At 37.1% G+C, this 22,645-nt stretch overlaps 1 protein-coding gene across 4 annotated transcripts in view; it reads right to left on the reverse strand.

Moving 5' to 3' along the window:
• The window catches only part of DIP2C (disco interacting protein 2 homolog C), a 471,590-nt gene that overhangs the window by 166,141 nt on the left and 282,804 nt on the right, over positions 1-22,645 (reverse strand). For all 4 annotated transcript variants that reach the window (XM_066387148.1, XM_066387147.1, XM_066387146.1 and 1 more), the window contains one exon: positions 8,318-8,443. In XM_066387148.1, the coding sequence (XP_066243245.1) occupies positions 8,318-8,443 (126 nt within the window). The remainder of the gene's footprint in view (positions 1-8,317; positions 8,444-22,645) is intronic.

The raw sequence follows: 22,645 nt of genomic DNA on the forward strand, positions 1-22,645 counted from the left end.
ATTCTTACATTTATAGTCATTTTATTTTTGACAAAGTTCTCAAAATAATTTAATGAGAAAAACAGTTATTGTCTCAACAAATGTTGCTGGGCAACTAGATATTCTTATAAAAATCAAAAAACAACAACAAACAATAAAAACCAATACTCCATAAATTTTACCTCACATCATAAACAATATTTAATTTAAAATGGATCATAGACCTAAATGAAAGAACTATGAAATTTCTAAAATTTCTAAAAGCACTATCCATAAAATAATAACTGATGAATTGAACTTCATCAAAATAAAAAACTCTTAAGATTGAAAAGACCCTATTATTTTCCTATGAGTAATGTAACAAATCACTACAAAGTCAGTGGATTACAACAACACATGATTATCTTACAGCTCTGGAGGTTAGAAATCTAAAATCCAGGTGTTGGCGTGGCTAATTCCTTTTGGAGGCTTTAGGGGAGAATCTATTCCTTTGCCTTTTCGAGATATACCTGCATCACTTGCATCCTTGGCTCCTGTAATCTTTATCTATAAAGTGTAATTCTTCAACCTCTGATTCTATTGTCTTTTTTTTCTGACGCCTTTCTCTCTCTTATGAGGAGGACCTCTCTTACCCCATTTATTTATTTATTTATTTATTTATTTATTTATTTATTTATTTATTTATTTATCAGAGACAGAGAGGTTCAGATAGGGACAGGCAGACAGGAAGGGAGAGAGATGAGAAGTATCAATTTTTTGTTGCGTCTCCTTGGTTGTACATTGATTGCTTTCTCATATGTGCCTTGACTAGGGGGCTGGGAGGCTCCAGCAGAGTGAGTGACCACTTGCACAAGCCAGCAACTTCTGGTCTCAAGACAGCCAGTGACCTCGGGGTTTTGAACCTGGGTCCATTGCATCCCAGTTCGATGCTCTATCCACTGCTCCACTGCTTGGTCAGGCTTTCACCTGGTTTTATTGTTATACAATTGATATACATCATTGTATAAGTTTAAGGTGTACAGCATAATTGTTTGACTTACGTATATTGTGAAATGAGTACTACAATTAAGTTTAGTTAGTATCCATCATCTTATAGCTAAAATAAAAATGTAAAACAATTTTTTTCCTTGTGATGAAAACTCTTGGGATTCTTAAATTTCATATGTATATTATACAGCAGTGTTAACTACAGTCATCACATGATATATTATATCCCTAGTACTTAATTTATAACTGGAAGTTAGTACCTTTTGGCCACCTTTCTCCAATTCCCTGTCCCCTCGACTCCTGGCCTTTAGAAACCAGAAATCTCTCTCTTTTGATTTGTTTTCTAGATTCAATATATAAGTGAGATCAAACAGTATTTGTCTTTCTTGGTCTAAATAAGGGCTTTTGGATTACAGTGGGTATACTGAGTTAGTCCAGGATAATTGCCCATCTCAGGATCTTAATCATATCCGCAAGTCCCCCTTGCAATGTAAGATAACTATTTACAAGTTATAGAAATTAGAACATGGCTCTCTCTGGAGGGGCTATCATTTTGTTTACCACAGACACCATTAAGAAAAAAGAAAAAGCACAGTGTGCATATTGTGTATCTGATAAAGGACTTATATTCAGATAATATAAAGAATTCTTACTCTGAGAAAACAAAAAAATATTTTTTTAGATAGGCAAACATTTAAGAAAGACATTTCACCAATGAATATATATAAATGCCTAATAAGCACATAGAAAGATGCTTAGCATTATTAGGGAAACGAAAATTAAGACCACAACAAAATATTATTTCACACCCACTAGAGTGGCTATAATAAAAATTTAAAAAAAAAAAAGACAATACCAAGTGTTAGTGACAATGCTGAGAAACTGAAATCTTCATACATTGCTGGTGGGAATATAAAATGGTGCAGCAATTGTGGAAATAATTGGCAGTTTCTTAAAAGTTAAATATAAAATGACCATAACTCATTAATTTTACTCCTAGGAATCAACCCAAGATAAATGAAATTATAAGACTAAACAAAGCTATATACATAAATCTTGATAGCCTTATTCATAATAGCCAAAACCTTGAAACAAGCTAAATATCCATCAAATATTGAATCAATAAACAAAATGCAGTATATCTATCTAAGAGGAACCAGTGAAGCAATGAGAAGGAATGCATAACTACAAGTGATGAATGCTGTAACACAGAAGATACTCAAACACATTAGGCTTACGAAGCTAGATGCAAAAGAATCTATTTCATGATTTCATTTTTTAAATGTCTAGAATATTTATAGGGGCATATAAATCAGATTGGTGGCATCCCAGGGCTGGAGTGAGAATGGAAATGAACTGAAAATGGGTACAAGGAAATTTTTGGAGTTATGGAAATGTTCTAAAACTGGATTATGGTAAATATTGAAAAATCTATGTATTTTTTAAAATTTATTGAATTATATACTTACAATAGGTTAATTTTATGGGACCTAAATTATATCCATAGAAAGGTATTTTTAAAATTGAGTGTTTTGCAATAGTTGGGTATAATATTCTGTGAATATTAACTGCATCAAATTGATTGACAGTGTTATTTTGACAACTTGATGATTATATAAGTGCATTTTAAAATCTCCAATTATTATTCTTGATTTTTCTACTTTTTCCTTCCTCATATCAGTTTCTACTTATAAATGACAATGCTGTTTGTAGGTATATTGTATAAGTATTCATTCTTATGTCTTGCTGGTGAATTGCTCATTTACCATTATGCAATGCCCCTCTTTATAGTTTATACTACTTTGTCTTGCTGTCTACTTTGTCTGATATGAATATAGACTAGTTTACTTCTTCATGCTTAATGCTTTTTCATTATTTTTAATTATCCTTTTTTTATATTTAAACGTGTCTCTTATAGACAACTCAAAGATGTATCTATTTTCTCTTTTTGTCCAGTCTCACCACTTACCTTTTAGTTGGGTGTTTGATCTATTTATATCTATTATAATCATTGGTATAAGAGGGTTTAGTGCTAACATTTTGCTACTTGTTTTCCAGTCATTCCTATTTTTTTCAATCTCTTGATTTTTCCTGACTTCTTTTCTATTAACCACATATTTTTTAAGAGTTTCATTTTATGCCCTCTATTCTTACTTGTATCTCTTCTCATGTTTTAGTGGCTGCTCTAGTGCTAACAATATGCATCCTTGATGCACTTATATAGGGTCAATATTGTAACTGTTTGCTCTTCAAAACTGACACTACAAATTGCTTTCTACTTCACAAACATAATAACAGTATAATTAGATTCACCTGTGACTATCTTTGTGTGTGCGTGTTGTTTTAAAGCAAATTACAAGGGGAAGACACAGCATGTTACGTTTGTCCAGATATTTACTGTTTCCAGTGTTCTTTCCTTTTTATAGATGTAAGTTTTCATTTCATATCATTCCCCATAAGCCCATATGCCAGTTTGAAGTACAGTACTGCTGGCACCATATTCTCGCAGCTTTCACATATCTCATTATGTCTTCATTTCCTTTAATATCCTTGCTTATGAAGAATATTTTCATTGGATATGAGTTGACAGGTTTTTGTTTCTCCTTTTAGGACAGTAAAGATGTCTTTCCATTGCTTTCTGACTTCTATTGTATCTTTATATAAGTCATTTATTATTCATATAATTGTTTTCCAATATATAACATCTGTTTTCCTCTCAAGTTTTTTAAGATTTCCTCATAATCTTTGGATTTCAGCACTTTGACATTTATGAACTTAGGTTTGATTCCTTTTATTTATTTACTTTTTAAGATTTTATTTATTCATTTTTATTAGAGAGAGAAGGGGGAGAGAGAGCGGGGAGAGAGAGAGAGAGGGAGAGATAGAGAGAAAACAGGGGGAGGAGCAGGAAGCATCAACTCCCATATGTGCCTTGACTAGGCAAGCCCAGGGTTTTGAACCGGCAACCTCAGCATTCCAGGTCGAGGCTTTATCCACTGCGCCACCACAGGTCAGGCAGGTTTGATTCCTTTTAGACTTATCCTGCTTGGGTTCACTGAACTTCTAAATCATTGGTGGTGATTATATCAATCTAAGGAGTTTTTGACCCTCATTTCTTCAAATAGTTTTTCTGCTCCTTTCTCATGCTCTCTTCCTTCTTGGATTCCAATTATAATTATGTTAACATTGTTCCACAGATACTTCAGGTTCTGTTCATTTTGCTTTAATATTCTGTTTTTTCCGTTAAGTTTGGTTAATTTCTCTTGATCTCCCTTAAAGTTCCAAGATACTATCTTCCTTCTCCAAGCTAATGTTAAACTGATCCAGTAAAATTTAATTTCATTATTATCCTTTTCAGTTTTAGAGTTTCCATTAATTTAAAAAATTATTTTCCCTTTCTTTACTCAACTCAGCTATTATTAAGATAATATTTTCCTTTATATCTTTGACATATTTTCATTTGATTCCCTGAATAAAGCTTTACAATCAGATTTGAAAACCCTGATTTCCTCTATATCAAACACCTTCCCCAGTGCTTTCCAATGGAAATGTAACGGGAGCCTCATACATAATTTTAAACCTTCTAGTAACCACATTATAAAATACATGAATAGGAATTACTAATTTTAATAATGTATTGTTATTTAGCACAAAAATATTCTAAATATTGTTTCAACATGTAATAAAGGTAGAAGTTAATGAAATATTTTCCAGTCATTTTTTTCATCTAAACTCTTCAAAATCTGTATTTCATTCTCATAACAAATACAATTGAAACCAGCAACAATCTTTGTGCTTGATAAATGATTAGTGGCTACACGAGAGCACATTGGAGCTATCTTGTGGTTTTCTATTGAGTCCTTCTATTGAGAAGCAGGCACAGCTTACCCTTCTCCTGTCTCTGCATATCTAGTGATTGTTTATTGAGTACTAGATACCATGGATGGTATGCTGAGAAATTCTGAATTCTAAAATCTTTTGCAGCCTTGATTTTTACTTTGCATTTACTTCAATTACTGGTTGACCCTGTTGATCTCGAGCAGACTTGTAGTTATTTTTTGCCAGTGTGGGTCTGTGGAAAACTTCAGCTTCTTTATCTTCCCTAACCTTAGATCTCAGCCCTCTTCAAATTAGCAGAATAGCTATGCTTGCTCAGCTTGCTCAGAACCCAATCTCTGTGTTATATTCTAAAAATTTTCTCCAGGCAGAGAACTGGGAACTGTGGGACTCACCTCATGAGTTTTTCTGCTCTCAGTTCAGTCTTGTTCAGCTTGAGGTCCACAGCCTAAAAATAGCTGTGTCATTTGCTTTGTGCAATTTTATAGCTGCTTATTGTGCCTGGATTAGTCCAATAAAAGTCATTTTGTCATGACTAGAAAAAGAAATGCTAGAAAATTATTCTTATATTTTTATATGTTAAAACTAAAGATAAGCCTGACCAGACGGAGGCGCAGTGGAGAGAGCGTCGGACTGGGATGCAGAGGACCCAGGTTTGAGACCCCGAGGTCGCCAGCTTGAGTGCGGGCTCCTCTGGTTTGAGGCAAAAAAAAGCCCACTAGCTTGAACCCAAGGTCGCTGGCTCCAGCAAGGGGTTACTCGGTCTGCTGAAGGCCCGCGGTCAAGGCACATATGAGAAAGCAATCAATGTACAACTAAGGTGTTGCAATGTGCAATGAAAAACTAATGATTGATGCTTCTCATCTCTCCATTCCTGTCTGTCTGTCCTTGTCTATCCCTCTCTCTGACTCACTTTCTGTCTCTATAAAAAAAATAAATAAAAAAAATTTTAAAAACCCCAAAAAACAAAAAACTAAAGATAAGTTTCACCTGTAGAAGACTGGCAGTGTAATGAACCTAGTAAGATCTATTCCAGAAACAATTACACTGGGCAGTAACCTCTCATTTCATGCAGAGAATATAACTTTCAGAAATATTCCTTTAATAGCAGTAGCCATGAAATAAGTTCTAACAAGTTACCAGCAACCAAAAACAAAAAACAAACAAACAAAAAAAAACCAAAATGAGAGAAAATGAAACTGAGACAAGATTCTGTTCAAGCAAATAAGGTTATAAACAGGCATTTATGAGTGTACAAAACTATTTCATGAAGCGGAGCATTGGTGGTCTAGTGGTGAGCATAGCTGCCTTCCAAAACTATCTCATCTGACATTAATCTGACATTATCATTAGGCCTCCTGAATGACTGTTTATAAAATGTATTATATAGTGTACATAAAAATTCTAGTCAAATAATTAAATGCAAATGTTACACCAAAATAACATCTATGATAATGTTCTTATATTTTGCAAAGATATTTGTACAAGGTTTGTTTTCTGAAAGTTCCAACTTGCATCATATATGACATAGTAACATTTCTGAGGTTGGTTTAACATGAAAAAAGTACATATATAAATAATCACATTGCTTCTTGCATTTTAAACTGTACATTTCTCATAAAAAGTGCTCAGGTAAATGTCTATCTTCCAGAATACCACTTATTTCTAAATATTTGCTTAAAAATATTTTAAGTCTCCGTGACCAGGTGGTGGTGCAGTGGATAGAGAGCATCAGCTTGGGATGCTGAGAACCCAGGTTCAAAATCCCGAGTTCACCAGCTTGAGTGAGGGCTCACCAGCTCGAGCATAGGGTCACCAGCTTGAGTGTGGGATCACAGATATAACCCCATGGTCACTGGCTTGAGCCCAAAGGTCGCTGGCTTGAGCACAAGGTCACTGGCTTAAGCAAGGGGTCATTGGCTTGGCTAGAGCCCCCAGGTCAAGACACATTTGAGAAAGCAATCAATGAACAACTAAAGTGCCACAACTATGTGTTGATGCTTCTCATCTCTCTCCCTTCCTATCTGTCTATTCCTGTCTCTCTCTCTCTCTAAAAGAAGTTAAAAAAAGTAAAAAATAAAAAATTATATATATAGTCGGCCTGACCAGTGGTGGCACAGTGGATAAAGCATTGACCTGGGACACTGAGGACCCAGGTTTGAAAACCTGAGTTCGCTAGCTTGAGCGTGGGATTATCTACATGATCCCAAATTTGCTGGCTTGAGCCCAAAGGTTGCTGACTTGAACCCAAAGTCTCAGGCTTGAGCAAGGGGTTGCTAGCTTGGATTGAGCCCCCTAGGTCAAGGCACATGTGAGAAGCAATTAATAACAATTTAAAAAAGTGATGGGCCCTGGCTGGTTGGCTCAGTGGTAGAGCGTCAGCCGGGTGTGTGTATGTCCCAGGTTGGATTCCTGGTCAGGGCACACAGAAGAAGCACCTATCTGCTTCTCCACGCCTCCCCCTCTCACTTTGCATTCATTCTCTCTCTCTCTCTCTCTCTCACGCGCGTGCGCTCTCTCTCTCTCTCTCTCCCCTCCTCTCCTGCAGCCATGGCTCAGTTAGAGTTAGTTGGGTCCGGGCGCTGAGGATGGCTCCATGGCCTTTGCCTCAGGTGCTAAAAAATGGGTCGGGTTGAAACAGAGCAATGCCCCAGATATGCAGAGCATCACCCCTAGTGGACCTGCCGGGTGGATCCTGGTCAGGGTGCATGCAGGAGCCTGTCTTTGTCTCCCCTCCTCTCACTAAAAATTTAAATAAATAAGTGATGAAACCATGAGTTAATGCTTCTCATCCCTTTCCCTTCCTGTCTCTCTCTCTCTAAAAAATAAAAATAAAAAAAATACTATATTCTTGAGATGAAGAACATTTGTTGGAATATCTTTAAAAAATGACTAACATATACACTATTTACTTATTCAGAACTTTCATCCTTAAGGGCATGCAGAACTGAATATTTAAGAGCTGGCTGGAGAATTATTGGATATACTTGACTGACCAAATCTCTGAGTTGAAATGGGAACTTCGTTACCTTCACTGCTTACAAACACTCATAGTTAAACTTCAAAGACTCTAAGGTAACTGCCTAAATTTTCAATTCATTTGGTTTCTTAATACAAAATTACAATATACTTATATTTAAAGATTTAAGAATATGTACATACCAGTCTAAACAGAAGAAAAGTCCAAGTTTAGTTAGAACTATAGAGGTATAACACTTCTCTTTTGCTATATAAAGTACTAAAAAAATTTGTAAGACTTTAAGTCTTATACTTATGAATCTTGAAGAAAAGTTTAAAACACTTATTTATACAAATACACATATAATAATGGTAACTTTCCTTCCAAATTTAATTTAGAGCAAATATGCTATTTCTGGACATTTGGTTCACAAAATCTGAATTTAGAACACCATTTTCTTGAAAGCTAGAAAGACTGCGACTGAAGGGCTGGTAGTGAATTAATTCTAAGGCATGCCTGCCACTTTATGAAGCAGACAGTGGGCCTGCCACTCACCTGGAGGCGTGTAGGCATCCATCGAGGTCTGCACAACCAAGGACCTGCGTTTGGAAGGCATAGGCACTGCCATCTTCCTTTCTTTGTGTTTTGCAAGCGCTGCCTGAACAGCTTCTGTGTGGACGTCTAAAACAAAAAAAGAGTTCAATTACTCCATTGTTCAGAAACAGTCCAAAAGCCTCATGCTTTTCTTCTTTCTCTGTGGTCCTGGGGAATAGTTTATCTTCCAACAGAAACTGTCACAAGTGAATGGGTGGGGAAGAAAAAGAAAGTGTGAACCTGCTAGCTTAAAAGCTCCAGTAAGAAGACACGCAAATTCATTTGCAGACTCCTAATTATTCGTTTTATTACCCTAGAATCTGTATAAATAACAAATGCTGGCTGCAAATTTCTGTGTGATTTTTCTTTTCTTAGGGTAAATAGACTTGAGCATATTTCTTCACATTTTCAAGCCTCAAAATTCTTTTCACTGTTAAGCCATCAGTAATGATTTTAGCTAACATGTACTAAGAACTCAATTATGGGCTAGTCATTGAGTTAACATTTTGTGTATGTTAACTCATTATATAAACTCTACAAATATTTACTGGCTGCCTGCTTTGTAAGGTCATGTCCTCAGAGCAGGTGCGATGGAGAATCAGGTAGATGAGGTGCTGTGAATCATACAGCTTACTTTCCATAGATCATAGACAAGTAAATGGGGCAGAGAATTAAAACAGGAAAAATAAATTGACTGAGTGGTTACTTCATTGAGGCTGGGAAGGAGCTTTCTCAATGTGAAATCGGAATAGTAAGAATGAACCAGCCACTCTGTCAGAATGAGAAGGTACAGGAAGAGGGAAAAACCCACTCAAAGGCCTTAAACTCAGAGTGAGAATAATACTGGCAGAACAAAGAGGACCCTGGGGGAGGGGTGCACAGTTTGGGGGCCAATATGCATGGTAAAGAGTTTGGCTTCTATCCTAAATCTAACAGGGAGCACTGGGGGATTATGAGGAGTGACATGATCCGATTCCATTTTGATGGGATCATTCTGGTTGCTGTGAAGAAGACTGCAGAAGAAGGAGGGTGGACATTGGGAAGTCAGTTAGAGGGCAGCAGTCAGGCAAAGACACAACCACACTCACAACATACACAATTGTACGAAGGAGAGGCTTTCAGTATTTCCATTTCACAGATGAGAAAGCGAAGGTAAGAAGCTCTCCCAGATGATCAAACTGGTAAGTGGCATTGCCAGAGTTTGAACCCATGTGTGAGTACCATCAAGGCCCACGGTCTTCACCATGAACCACACTGTACTCCTGCCATTCCTATGAAAATTCCACCCTGTTAACACTTTAGAGCAGGTTTCAGCCAACCACCACCTATGGGCTACATGCAGTTTGCCTCCTTTTCGTGTAAATAATATTTTATTGGAACAGAGCCACACCCTTCTGGTATGTACACAGTGTCTACTACTACACTGTTTGTGACAGAAACCATAATGGCCCAGAAAAGGTTATCTGGCCCTTTATAGAAAGTATTCAACAGCCCCTGTCTTAGAGCAAAAATTCATGAGTTTATTTTGCTTTATTTTGTTCAGCTTATGTTTATCCTACTCTTTTCTCCTTAACTAGACTCAAAGTAATTTGAGTCAAAAACTGAATTTGATTATTCTTTTTATTTTTTTTTATTTTTTAGGAGAGAGAGGAAAGGAGAAAGAAAAACAATGATTTGTTGTTCCACCCATTTATGCATTCATTGGTTGATTCTTATATGTGTCCTGTCCGGGAATCAAATCCATAACCTTAGCATATCAGGATTATCACTCTTTCTTAAACTCTTAGATTAAAAACTAATGAATGAATAACTTGGATTCATGACCTAAAACTAAAGAGCTCATCTAGGAAGAGGAGAAAGTACATTAACTCTTCACACATCAAACACTTTCAGTGTCATATGACCCCACTTTTAAAGTTTTTGGATATAATAAAAATTTTACAAGAATAGTACAGAGAATTCCCATAAAGTTTTACCCATATTCATAATTGTTTACATTTAACCCATTATTTTCTGTCTATGTTGTTTTTGCTAATCATTTGAAAATAAATTACAGATACCATGCTCCTCTATACTTAAATATTTCAATGTATTTCCTAAGAACAAAGACATTCTCTTGTAAATTCTCAAAAATCAAGAAACTGAATACATATAATACGAAAAATAATATTATCTAATCCAAAGTCCATGTTCAAATGATGCCAATTGTCCCAGGAGTTGCCTCTATAGTTGTTTTGTTATACTTAAGGGGAAAATAAAATATAAAATTCCATTAGATTGATCCCTTTATTTTTACAGAAAATTTCTTCCTCTGATTACTTAATAACCAATAAGACGCAAATCAATCAACTGCTACTCAACTGATCTCTCCCATGGATCTGGGATAAGTTCACCTGATTCAAAAATGAAACCTAGGATCAGTGATGAGGGTCAAGATGTAGCCACACTACCTTTACTTTCTGACAGCTTCTTGCACAACCAGCAATTTCCATTTGAAAATTATAGTCAGCATACACACTAACCTTGGGAAAATCATTAAACTTCTACAGAAGCATCCAGAAAATAAAGGAGTTATATTTAATGATTAAACTAATTATTTTCAAAAAGGCAATTCTTCTGTTCTATTTTAATCACAGAAGGGTTTTTATAAAAATCGATAGGTTTATTCTAAAAATTCTAGGAAAATACAATCAAATTGTTATTGATAGCAATAACAAAGGGCAACTACTAAATAGAACCAGCGACCACTCAGCTGATGGGGCAGGTGTCTAGTGCCAAGTCCCTGCAGCACCGCGTGGCATACGCTCCCACCACTCTGTCCTGGATGGCAGCAGATGAAAGCAACACATTGTTCTTTGCCTTGTCCTTCTGTACCATGTTAGAAACAGGGACACACACCCAGAGTAGAAAAACTCCCTTTCAGCCCAAACTGATTATGTCAATTCAGATTTACCTTCCTACTTCCCATCTCTCTTCAGTCTTTTCTTAAAAACAAAAACAAAAACAAAAAACCCCCACATTTTAAAGGACGTAATCAAAACAACATCAACAACCCTGAGACCTATGCCTGTTCTACTAAGGTGGAGGATGTGCACCTGGGGGTTACACGGCACCAAAACAACACCACACACATTAATCTTGGTCCTTAGCACCCAGAACAGTAATTTGGCCTCTCATGCTTAAAACAAAATAAATACAACCACCAAAACTGATATTCACATTTATTTTCTTAGTTAAAGTTTTAAGAAGTTTTACACTCTCTTTACATATTCTTTTGTCTCAAACTTAATAATATTTTTTTTCTCATTTCCTAACCAATCATGATTTGGTCATATAATTAAAATGCTTGTGTTAAAAGTCATTTTTAAAAACTGAATGAATAACACCAAACATGTAATGAAAGGTGAACCTGACCCTACTACTTGACTTCTGACAATTTTTCCATCTATTGTTCCTTCAAAGAAACTTGCAAAGGTTTTTGTTCCTTTTAGTTCCATGAACTGAGACTGTCTTACTACCAGGAATATATTCAATACAAGAGACCAAGAAACAAGCTGTTCCCATAGTTCTGGAGAAATGACAGATTAATAGTCGAGGCTTGGAATCAAAATCCTGGATCTGCCATTTACTAGCTGTAAGATACTGAAGAAATGGAACAAAATCATAGTCACTGTAGGAATGATGTAAGATAAAAGATAAAATATATAAGCAAGCTACTAGCTGCCTGTCACAGCAGGCACTCATGAATAACAGCTGCTTTTAGTACTATTCTGAAGCAATGGGTTTCATACAGTGGGTTTGATAAACTGGAAAAGCCTGAAGGAATCAGACTATTGATGTTTCCCACCTCATCCTCATGCACCACAGCCTGAATTCTGGGAGCAACACTGCCCAATGCTGGTGTTCCTGCAAGGCACACAGCACAAATCATGGTTTAACCTGTGAATGATGCCCTGTACATAGAAGACAGACACTCACACTGATGGCCCTGTGTATGGGCCAAGCTAACTACAGCCTCTGGTCTGTACCTTGAAAGTAAATTCCAAAGGACAGTCACTAGGCCATCAATCCTTTTTCTCCATAAATTTTCTAGTTTCTGGTTCCTGTTTCAAAAGTCTTCCTTTTGGTTTCTTTAAATTCATGGCACTTTCATTCACTCTGAAAGAAACTAGTATCCTGTAATACAACAAGCAATGGGATATTTGGAGAATAAAAGTAAAAAGAATGAGAACATCTTTAGCCCCTCAGAGAAAGGATGTATCTTGTATATCTCTGTGTTTAAATAAAGAGAAATTGATGCTTGCCTCTTCAATTCTCCCTCTTGATGTCAAAAGCCACAACACATTTCCTAGAGCTCACATCACACAATTAGTAACATGTCCAACATGTTACTGGACAGTTGGACAGTTGTCCAACTTCAAAGACAATAGTGGATCAATAGAAGAGACCTTTTTCTAAGGAAGGTTACTTTGTTTCACGACAACAGAGCAGGTAAGGCCACAATTCCAGAGCCAGACTGCCCAAGTTCAAATCCCAGCTCCAGATGCCCTTGTACACATTACTTAACCTCTATGTGCCTCAGTTTACTTATGAGCAGAAAAAGGAAAAATGAGAGTACCTGTCACCTGGAGGGTTAAATGAGTTGATACGTTACAAGGCTCTGGGCAGAGCTGGCACATGGCAACGTGAACACTCTGTACTGTACTGTCAAATCCCCTATGATCTGGTCATTATTAACGTTTCCACTAAGCTTGACAGAGAAAATAAAGAGAAGAAAGCCAAGTGTGAGAAAAACTAACACTTGCTGAAAAGCTAGGTAGGGACCAGTTTTCCTGTGTCCTGACTGCTGCACTGTGCCCTCTTCTCACAGTCAGGGCCACACAGGCTCGATTCCACAAGGGCCTCTTTTGCGGTTGAACCTTCTTTTGTTCTTTGGGTAAAATATGCACACAGAAGAGGTGCTGGGGTTTGTGCAAGAACAGTGATAACAGAGTAAGGGCAAAATAAAAGAATGGTAAGGCCAGGTGCATTTCCCATGAGTGCAGTCTCTTGATCAGTAGTGGGGAATCAGGATCCACGCCCGCCGCTTGGCTTTCACCTCCCATGGTGCTTCAGTTCGATCCCCTCCACCTCTCAATCTCCAGGAAAAACGTGTGGTTACATGAGTGCATGCAGGGTGGGGAAGGGACCGGGCATGAAAAGGGGCTCTGGTCACAACTCTTGCTTATTCACTGAGTATCCCCTTTCACAGAACTCTGTTTGGGATATTGAGCAGAAAATCAAGATAACAGGATGAGTACTACATATGAGGAGACTGTAACCTGTAAGGACACTGATGGGCACGTCTGGGGCAGGGCCATCGGGAGAGGCCTTGACAAGAAGTGACACATAGCTGACATCTGACACCAAGGGTAAACTTCTAGACATGCACACACTCGTTTTCCACTTTCTAATCAGTCTTCTCCTTCTCCTTCCTTCTTCTTCCTCTTCCTCTTCCTCTTCTTCTCCTCCTCCTCCTCTTCCTTCCTCCCTCCCTCCCTTCTTTCTTCTTCTCCTTCTTCCTCTTTCCTCCTCTTCTCCTTCTCCTTCCTCCTCCTCCTCCTCCTCCTCCTCCTCCTCTTCTTCTTCTTCTTCTTCTTCTTCTTCTTCTTCTTCTTCTTCTTCTTCTTCTTCTTCTTCTTCTTCTTCTTCTTCTTCTTCTCTCTCTCTCTCTCTCTCTCTCTCTCTCTCTCTCTCTCTCTCTCTCTCTCTCTTAATATCACCGGTAGCTGCACAGACACACCACCTCTCACATGGTCACTGCTTGCTGTTTGGCCTTCAGAGCTATTGCCAATGAAGGATGAATAATGTTATTATTCAACCAGTAAATGAATATGTATTGAATGTCCTATGTGCCAGGCTCTGCTCTAGGCATTAATTAGCCCTACTTCCTTTTTCATCATAAACTCATCCCATGTTCAACTAACCCTTTTAACTCATGCCTTTTTCTTTAATTAACTATACAGGGGGTAAAATTTTATAACAGTCATAAAATAAATACATAGAAAAGACAACAAAAGTTAATTAGAAAACAAATGCCAATTGCTTTGTTCACCTATGAAACAAGGTAGTGAGACACTCTTGAATTCTGTGATAAATAGATGACATGAGTTACATTAAAAGTATTTAGAGGAAATATGCCTGGTGCAAAGCAAATGCTTGATAAACATTGGTTTACATTATGGCAATATTACAGTGACATTAATAATGGCTTATAAACATTAGGATAATGACTACTTAGAACAAACATGTTTTGCTGTGTTTTGGAGGCTATATGAAGTACCAATGTGCTAACTGTTGTTACTGTTCTACGACTTCTAGAATGTCACACAAATGAAATGATTTAAGATTAGTCTGTCCTGACTGCTTCTTTCTGACATTTTGATTCTCACACGTGATACATCTGACATCTGCAGTAGTTTCTTTCTCTTGATTGTATCTTACCCATCTGTTCTTCCACATCAAATCTATAAGTTCAGGTCCACAGAGGAAAATGTGGAAGTTTTTAGTAAAATTGAATATAGGTTAGGAGAGCTGATGTCTCTATAGGATTATTCCCAGTCCATTATCACAGTGAATCCATTTATGGTGGCCCTCTTTCATGTCTTTCATATAAAATTTTGTAATTTTCACCATATAAGTCCAGCAAAAGTCTTTTGTTTAAATTTTCATTAGGCTTCTTATAAAGTTTTTGTTTTTGTATACATAAAAAATTTTTTTAATTATATTTTTACATTTGTTACTTGTGTATAGAAATATGATTAGGCTCTGTCCAGTTTGCTCAGTGGACAGAGCACTGGCCCAGTGTGCAGATATCCTGGGTTCAATTCTCGGTCAGGGCACACATGAAAAACAACTATCTGCTTCTCTTTCCCATCCTCTCCCCCTTCTCTCTCTCTCTTCCCCTCTTGCAGCCAGTGGCTCGACTGTTTCGAGCATTGCCCTGGCACTGAGGATAGCTCACTTGGTCCAAGCATCAGCCTCAGGTGCTGAGAATAGCTTGGCTGATTCAAGCATCAGCCCCAGATGGGGATTGCTGGGTGAATCCCATTCAAGCTGCATGTGGAAGTCGGTCTATCTCCCAAACTCTCGTTTAAAAAAAAAAGAAAAAGTAAGAAGAAAAGAAATATGATTAATTTTTGTTCAGATTATATTGAGCCATTATGCTAAACCTTTATTTCTTGTAAATAATCTGTAGATTTAAAGCAGGCGTCCCCAAACTGCGGCCCCCTGAGACCATTTATCCGGCCCCCTGCCACACTTCCGGAAGGGGCACCTCTTTCATTGGTGGTCAGTGAGAGGAGCACTGTATGTGGCGGCCCTCCAATGGTCTGAGGGACAGTGAACTGGCCCCTGTGTAAAAAGTTTGGGGACCCCTGATTTAAAAATATTTATTTTTTATTGACATAGGACTCTGTCCTAGAATGAATTGGTAAGGATACCTTTTTTCTCTTTCCATTCTCTAAAACTGTTTGTATAGAATCAGACTGGTTAATTTCTTTAAAGTTGGGTATAACTTAAATATAAAACTTTTGCCTGACCAGGCAGTGGCACAGTGGATAGAGCATCGGACTGGAATGCTGAGGACCCGGGTTCGAGACCCCGGGGTCGCCAGCTTGAGTGCGGGCTCATCTGGTTTGAGGAAAAGCCCACCAGCTTGAACCCAAGGTCACTGGTTCGAGCAAGGGGTTACTCGGTCTGCTGAAGGCCCGCGGTCAAGGCACATATGAGAAAGCAATCAATGAAGAACTAAGGTGTTGCAATGCGCAATGAAAAACTAATGATTGATGCTTTTCATCTCTCTCCGTTCCTGTCTGTCTGTCCCTATCTATCCCTCTCTCTGTCTCACTCTCTGTCTCTGTAATAAATAAATAAATAAATAAATAAAATAAAAATTAAAAAATTAAAACTTTCTAAGTCTGTTGTGAGAAGGTTTTTAACTACTGTTTCTGTTTATTCCATGTCTATAGGATTACTTAAATTTTCCATTTCTTCTTAAGTTTTTAAATTAGGAATTTATCCATTTAATTAAGGTTTCAAATTTACTATCATATGGTTTTTTTACAGTATTCTGAATACTTTTATCCTCTGGTATATCTGTAGTCATGTCCCATTATAAATTCCTTATATCATTTATTTTGTCTTCTTCATTCTTCTCACTGAAGGTTTTTCAATATTATTAGTATTTCCCAAGAATCATCTTTATCTTTTGTTGATCTTCTAAGTTTTATCATCCTTTATTTCATTTTTTAAATTAACTGACTTTATTTTTAGGATAATTTTAGGTTTACAAAAATTGAGTGAAAAATACAGGGTATTCCCATATTCCCCATCCCTGTTTATACCTACACCTACACAGCCACACACACACACACAGAGTTTTCCCTATTACTAACATCTTACACTAGTGCCATACATTTGCTATGACTGATAATATCAATATTCTTAAATAAAGCCTATAGTTTAGATTAGGTGTCAGTCTTGGCCTTGTATGTTCCATGAGTTTTGACAAATATATAGTGACCTAACCGCACCATTACAGGATCATAATGAATAGATCCACTGCCCTAAAACTCTTCTGTGTCCCACCTATTCATCCATCCATTCTTCTGAGCACCTGGCAACCTCTGATCTTCTCATTGTCTTCATAGTTTTGCCTTTTCCAGAATGTTATAGAATTGGACTTACACAGTATGTAGTCTTTTCAAACTGGCTTCTTTCACTGAGTAATACACATTTAAGGTACCTCTATGTCTTTTCATGGCTTAATAGCTTATTTCTTTTATAACTGAATAATATTCCATCATTTGGATGGACCACAGTTTATCCATCCACCTTGTAGGACATCTTGGTTGCTTCCAAATTCTGGCAATTATGGGTAAAGCTACTATAAACATTTGTGTGCACTTTTTTATATAGATATATTTTCAACTCCTTTGGGTAAATACCAAGGAGTACAACTGTTAAATCATTCAGTAAGAGTATGTTTAGTTTTTTTTCATTTTTCATTCATACACTGTATGTTTACTATGGACATAACAATGTTGCTGAATTCCACAAGAAGAAATTTTGAGCTTGACCAGGTAGTGCGCAGTGGATAGAGCATCGAACTGGGACGTGGAGGACCCAGGTTCGAGAACCCGAGGTCACCAGCTTGAGCCCAAGGTCGCTGGCTTGAGCAAGGGGTCACTCGGTCAGCTGTAGCCCCCCAGTCAAGGCACATATGAGAAAGAATTCAATGAACAACTAAGGTGCCGCAACAAGAATGCTTCTCATCTCTCTCCCTTCCTATCTGTCCCTATATGTCCCTTTCTCTGTCTCCATCAAAAAAAAAGGAATTTTGAGAGAAATTATTGCTTTCTAAGAAACTAGCTCCTTCTGTCAAAGAAATAAGGATCATAGTAAACATCTCAGTAACAATAGAGGATAAGATAGGATTTTACACCAAATCAGCATGCAAACAGTAAATGCACTGCTTCAATGTTGAAGGCAAACAGTGAGTCCAAAATGTCTATTATGCCTGACCTATGGTGGTGCAGTGGATAAAGCATCAACCTGGAACCCTGAGGTAACCATTTTGAAACCCTGCACTTGTCTTGTCAAGGCACATATGGGAGTTGATGCTTCCTGCTCCCCCCCTTTCTCTCTCTCTCTCTCTCTCTTACTCTTACTCTCTCTAAAATGAATAAAGTAAATAAAAATGTCTATTATGATTATTATTTTATACTGCTTTCCATATTTAGTAATTTTTTCAATTACAGTTTACATTCAAAATAATTCTGTACTAGTTTCAGGTATATAGCATAGGGGTCAATCATCTACAGCACAAAGTGGCCCCCCAGTATTTCAGGTATGTTTAGTTTTCTTAAGAAATCACCAAACTGCCTTCCTAAGTAGCTGTCCCTCACCAACATTTGATATTGTCAGTGTTCTGGATTTTGGGCATTCTAATAGTGGTATCTTATTGTTGTTTTAATTTGCAATTCCCTAATGGCATATGATGTAGATAGAGCATCTCTCCTTTGTTTATTTGCCATTTACAGATCCCTTCTGGTGAGGTATCTGTTCAGGGCTTCTGCCCACTTCTTAACTGGATTGCTTGTTTCCTTGTTCTGGCGTTTAAGAGATCTTTATATATCAATATTTTGGATATCGACCCTTTATCAGAAATGAGATTCACAAAGATTCTTCTCCCAATCTGTGGTTGTCTTTCCATTCTCTTAACTGTATCTTCTATAGATAAGTTTCTAATTTTAATGAGTCCAACTTACACTTCTGGTGTTGTATCTAAAAAGTCATCACCAAAACCAACGTCACCTAGATTGTCTCCCATATTATCTTATAAAAATTTTACAGTTTTATGTTTTACATTTAGGTCTATGATCCATTTTGAGTTAATTTCTTGAAAGCTATAAGATCTGTGTCAAGAAGACTTAATTTTTTTAACATGTGAGTGTTCAGTGGTTCTGGTGCTATGTATTGAAAAGATTATCATTTTCCCATTGAATTGCTTTTGTTTCTTTGTCAAATATTGGTTGACTCTATTTGTGTGGACTTATTTCTGGGCTAACATGATCCATAAGTATTATTTCACCAATACCTCACTGTCCTATCTATTTCTAGTTTAATAGTAGGTCTTGGAGTGGTGTCTTCTGTTCTTCTTTATTGTGTTGGCTACTTCAGGTCTCTAACCTTTCTATATGAACTTTAAAATTAGTTTGTTGATATTCACAAAATAACTTGCTGAGATTGTACTGAATCTATAGATCAAATTGGAAAGAACTGACCTCGTGACATCATTGAGCCTTCCCATCCCTGTATACGGAATCTTTCTCTATTTATTTAGATTGCTTTATAAATTTCTTCATCATTTTTTATAGTTTTCTCATACAAGTCATGTGCATTTTTTAGAGCTCTACTGAAGTATTTCCTTTTTTTGGTGTAATATAAATGATACTATGTTTTAAATTTCATATTCCAATTGTTTGTTACTGGTGTAAAAGAAGGTAGTTAGGTACATTAACTTTGTATCTTACAACTTTCTATAACTGTTTATTAGTTCCAGATATTTTTCTTGAGTTTCTACAAAGATAATCATATTATCTGTGAATATAAGCAGTTTTATCTCTTCCTTCTCAATCTGTGTATGTTTTGATTTCTTTTCTTGTCCTATTGTATTAGTTAGGACTTCCAGCATAATGTTGAAAAGAACTAAGGAGAAAAGACATCCTTGCCATGTTCTTTAACTTAGTGGGAAATTATTCAGATTCATACCACTAAGTATCATGTTAACTGTAGAATTTTTGTAGATGTTCATTATCAAATTGAAAAACTTCCCTTCTAGTCCTACTTTTCTGAGTGTTTATCATGAATAGATGTTAAATTTTGTCCTTTGTTTTAATATTGATAGAGTCATACAGCTTTTCTTTTCAGTTGGTTGATGTGATGAATTGCATCAACTGATTTTTTTTTTTTAACAGAGACAGAATCAGAGAGAGAAATAGATAGGGACAGACAGACAGGAACGAAGAGAGATGAGAAGCATCAATCATTAGTTTTTCATTGCAACACCTTAGTTGTTCATTGATTGCTTTCTCATATGTGCCTTGACCGTGGGGCTACAGCAGACCGAGTAACCCCTTGCTTGAGCCAGCGACCTTGGGTCCAAGCTGGTGAGTTTTGCTCAAACCAGATGAGCCCGCGCTCCAGCTGGCGACCTCGGGGTCTTGAACCGGGGTCCTCCGGATCCCAGTCCGACACTCTATCCACTGCACCACCGCCTGGTCAGGCACATCAACTAATTTTTAAATGTGAGACCAGCCTTGCATACCTAAAATAAATCCCACTTGGTAGTAGAGCATAATTATTTTTACACATTATTGGATTTGATTTGCTAATATTTTGTTGAGTAATTTTGTATCTATGTTCATGAGAGATACTAGTCTGTAGTTTCTTCACTGTAATGTCTTTGTCTAGTTTTGTTTTAGGTTATGCTAGCCTCATAGAATGAATTAGAAAGTATTCCCTCCACCTTTATTGTCAAGAAAAGAATATACAGCCTGACCAGGCGGTGGCGCAGTGGATAGAGCATTGGACTAGGATGTGGAGGACCCAGGTTCGAGACCCCGAGGTCGCCAGCTTGAGCGCGGGCTCATCTGGCTTGAGCAAAAAGTTCACCAGCTTGGACCCAAGGTCGCTGGCTTGAGCAAGGGGTTACTCAGTCTGCTGAAGGCCCGCGGTCAAGGCACATATGAGAAAGCAATCAATGAACAACTAAGGTCTTGCAACAAAAAACTGATTGATGCTTCTAATCTCTCTCCATTCCTATCTGTCTGTCCCTATCTATCCCTCTCTCTGGCTCTCTCTGTCCCTATAAAGAAAAAAAAAGGAAGAAAAGAATATAAAGAATGGGTGTAGCCTGACCAGGTGGTGGCACAGTGGATAGAGAGTAAGCCTGGGATGCTGAGGACCCAGGTTCAAAACCCTGAGGTTGCCAGCTTGAGTGCAGGCTCATACTGGTTGGCCACAGGCTCACCAGTTTGAACGCAGGTTCACCAGCTTGAGTGTAGGATCATAGACATGACCTCATGGTTGTTGGCTTGAGCAAGGGGTCACTCACTCAGCTCGAGCCTCCCAGTCAAGGCACGAATGAGAAAGCAATCAATGAACAACTAAGGTGCCACAATAAAGAATAGATGCTTCTCATCTCTCTCATTTCCTGTCTGTCTGTCCCTCTCTCTCTTTTGTTTAAAAAAAAAACAGAAAAAATAAAATGGGTATAATTTCTTCTTTAGCTGTTCAGTAGAATTTGCTAGTAAAACCATCTGGGCCTGGTGCTTTGTTTTGGAAGGTTATTAATTATTGATTAAATTTCTTTAACAAACATAGGCCTATTCAGATTGTCTATTTTTATGTGTTTTGTCAGACTGCATCTTCAAAGGAATGGGTTCATTCAATCTAGGTTATCAAATTTACAGGCATAGAGTTGTTTGTAATATTACTATATTATCCTTTTATAGTCTATGGGAACGGTAGTGATGGTTGTTTCTTCATATCTGATATTAGTAATCTGCGTCATCTCTACTGTTTTCCTAGTTAACTTGGCTAAGTTTATCAATTATATTGATCTTTTCAAAGAAGCAGCTTTTGGTTTCTTTGATTTTCTCGACTGATTTTGCATTTTCAGTTTCATTAGTTCTCCTCCAACTTTTATTTCTTTTTTTTTTTTTTTTGATTTACTTTGTTCTTATTTTTCTAGTTTCCTAAGGTTGAAGCTTTCATTATTAATTTTAGATATTTCTTCTTTTCTAATATGTGCATTTGATGCTATAAAACTGCATCACATAAATTTTGACCACTTGTCCTTTTCTTTTTTAGTTTAAAATATCTTTAATATCTTCTCTTAGACTTTTTCTTTGATCCATGTGTTATTTAGAGTACACTGTTTAATCTCCAAGTATTCTTTATTTATTTATTTATTGGGGGGGTTGTGGTGAGGGAGAGAGAGAGAGGTGGGAGGAGGAGCAGGAAGCATCCACTCCCATATGTGCCTTGACCAGGCAAGCCCAGGATTTTCAACTGACAACCTCAGCATTCCAGGTTGATGCTTTATCCACTGCGCCACCACAAGTTAGGCTAATCTCCAAGTATTCTTTATGAAGATCTGAGCATCTGACCTATCCACATTCAGTCTACTGATAGGCCATTCTTTATTCCTGTTACAATGTTTCTGATTCTTAGCACTGCCTTTAGATTCTTTCTTAGAGAGTCCACTTCTCTGCTTACATTATCCATCCTAAATTTTGGAATGGCAGTTTGCCCAATGTTGTCAGTTCTTTGATAGATCAAAGAAGGATTGTTGATTTTCCATTTGTTAAGCATCTCTCTTGTAATGAGGACGGGTGTGATGACTTCTATTCTTCTACTACATGCTGAGTGGAAACCAAGTCTGTCTGTATTCTCTACTCCACTTTATTCTCTTTATTATTTTCTCATTCTCCTTTCCTTGTACTTACTTGATTTTGCTTTTCTACCTTATTAAGTTAAATCCTTATTCTTCAATGTCTAAGATCTCTGCTTACCTAATATAAATTTTAGGCTATCAATGTCTAAGTACCATTTCAGTGCATAACAAAAATTTTGATAATTTTTTTTTCACCAAAAATATATTAGCCTCTCTAAAATGTCCCTGCTTTGAGTCAGGAACCCACCCCAACTCAACCAATCTATTCTATATATTCCTGCCACACT

The sequence above is a fragment of the Saccopteryx leptura genome, chromosome 5 (assembly GCF_036850995.1).
Source record: "Saccopteryx leptura isolate mSacLep1 chromosome 5, mSacLep1_pri_phased_curated, whole genome shotgun sequence".
Classification (NCBI taxonomy): domain Eukaryota; kingdom Metazoa; phylum Chordata; class Mammalia; order Chiroptera; family Emballonuridae; genus Saccopteryx; species Saccopteryx leptura.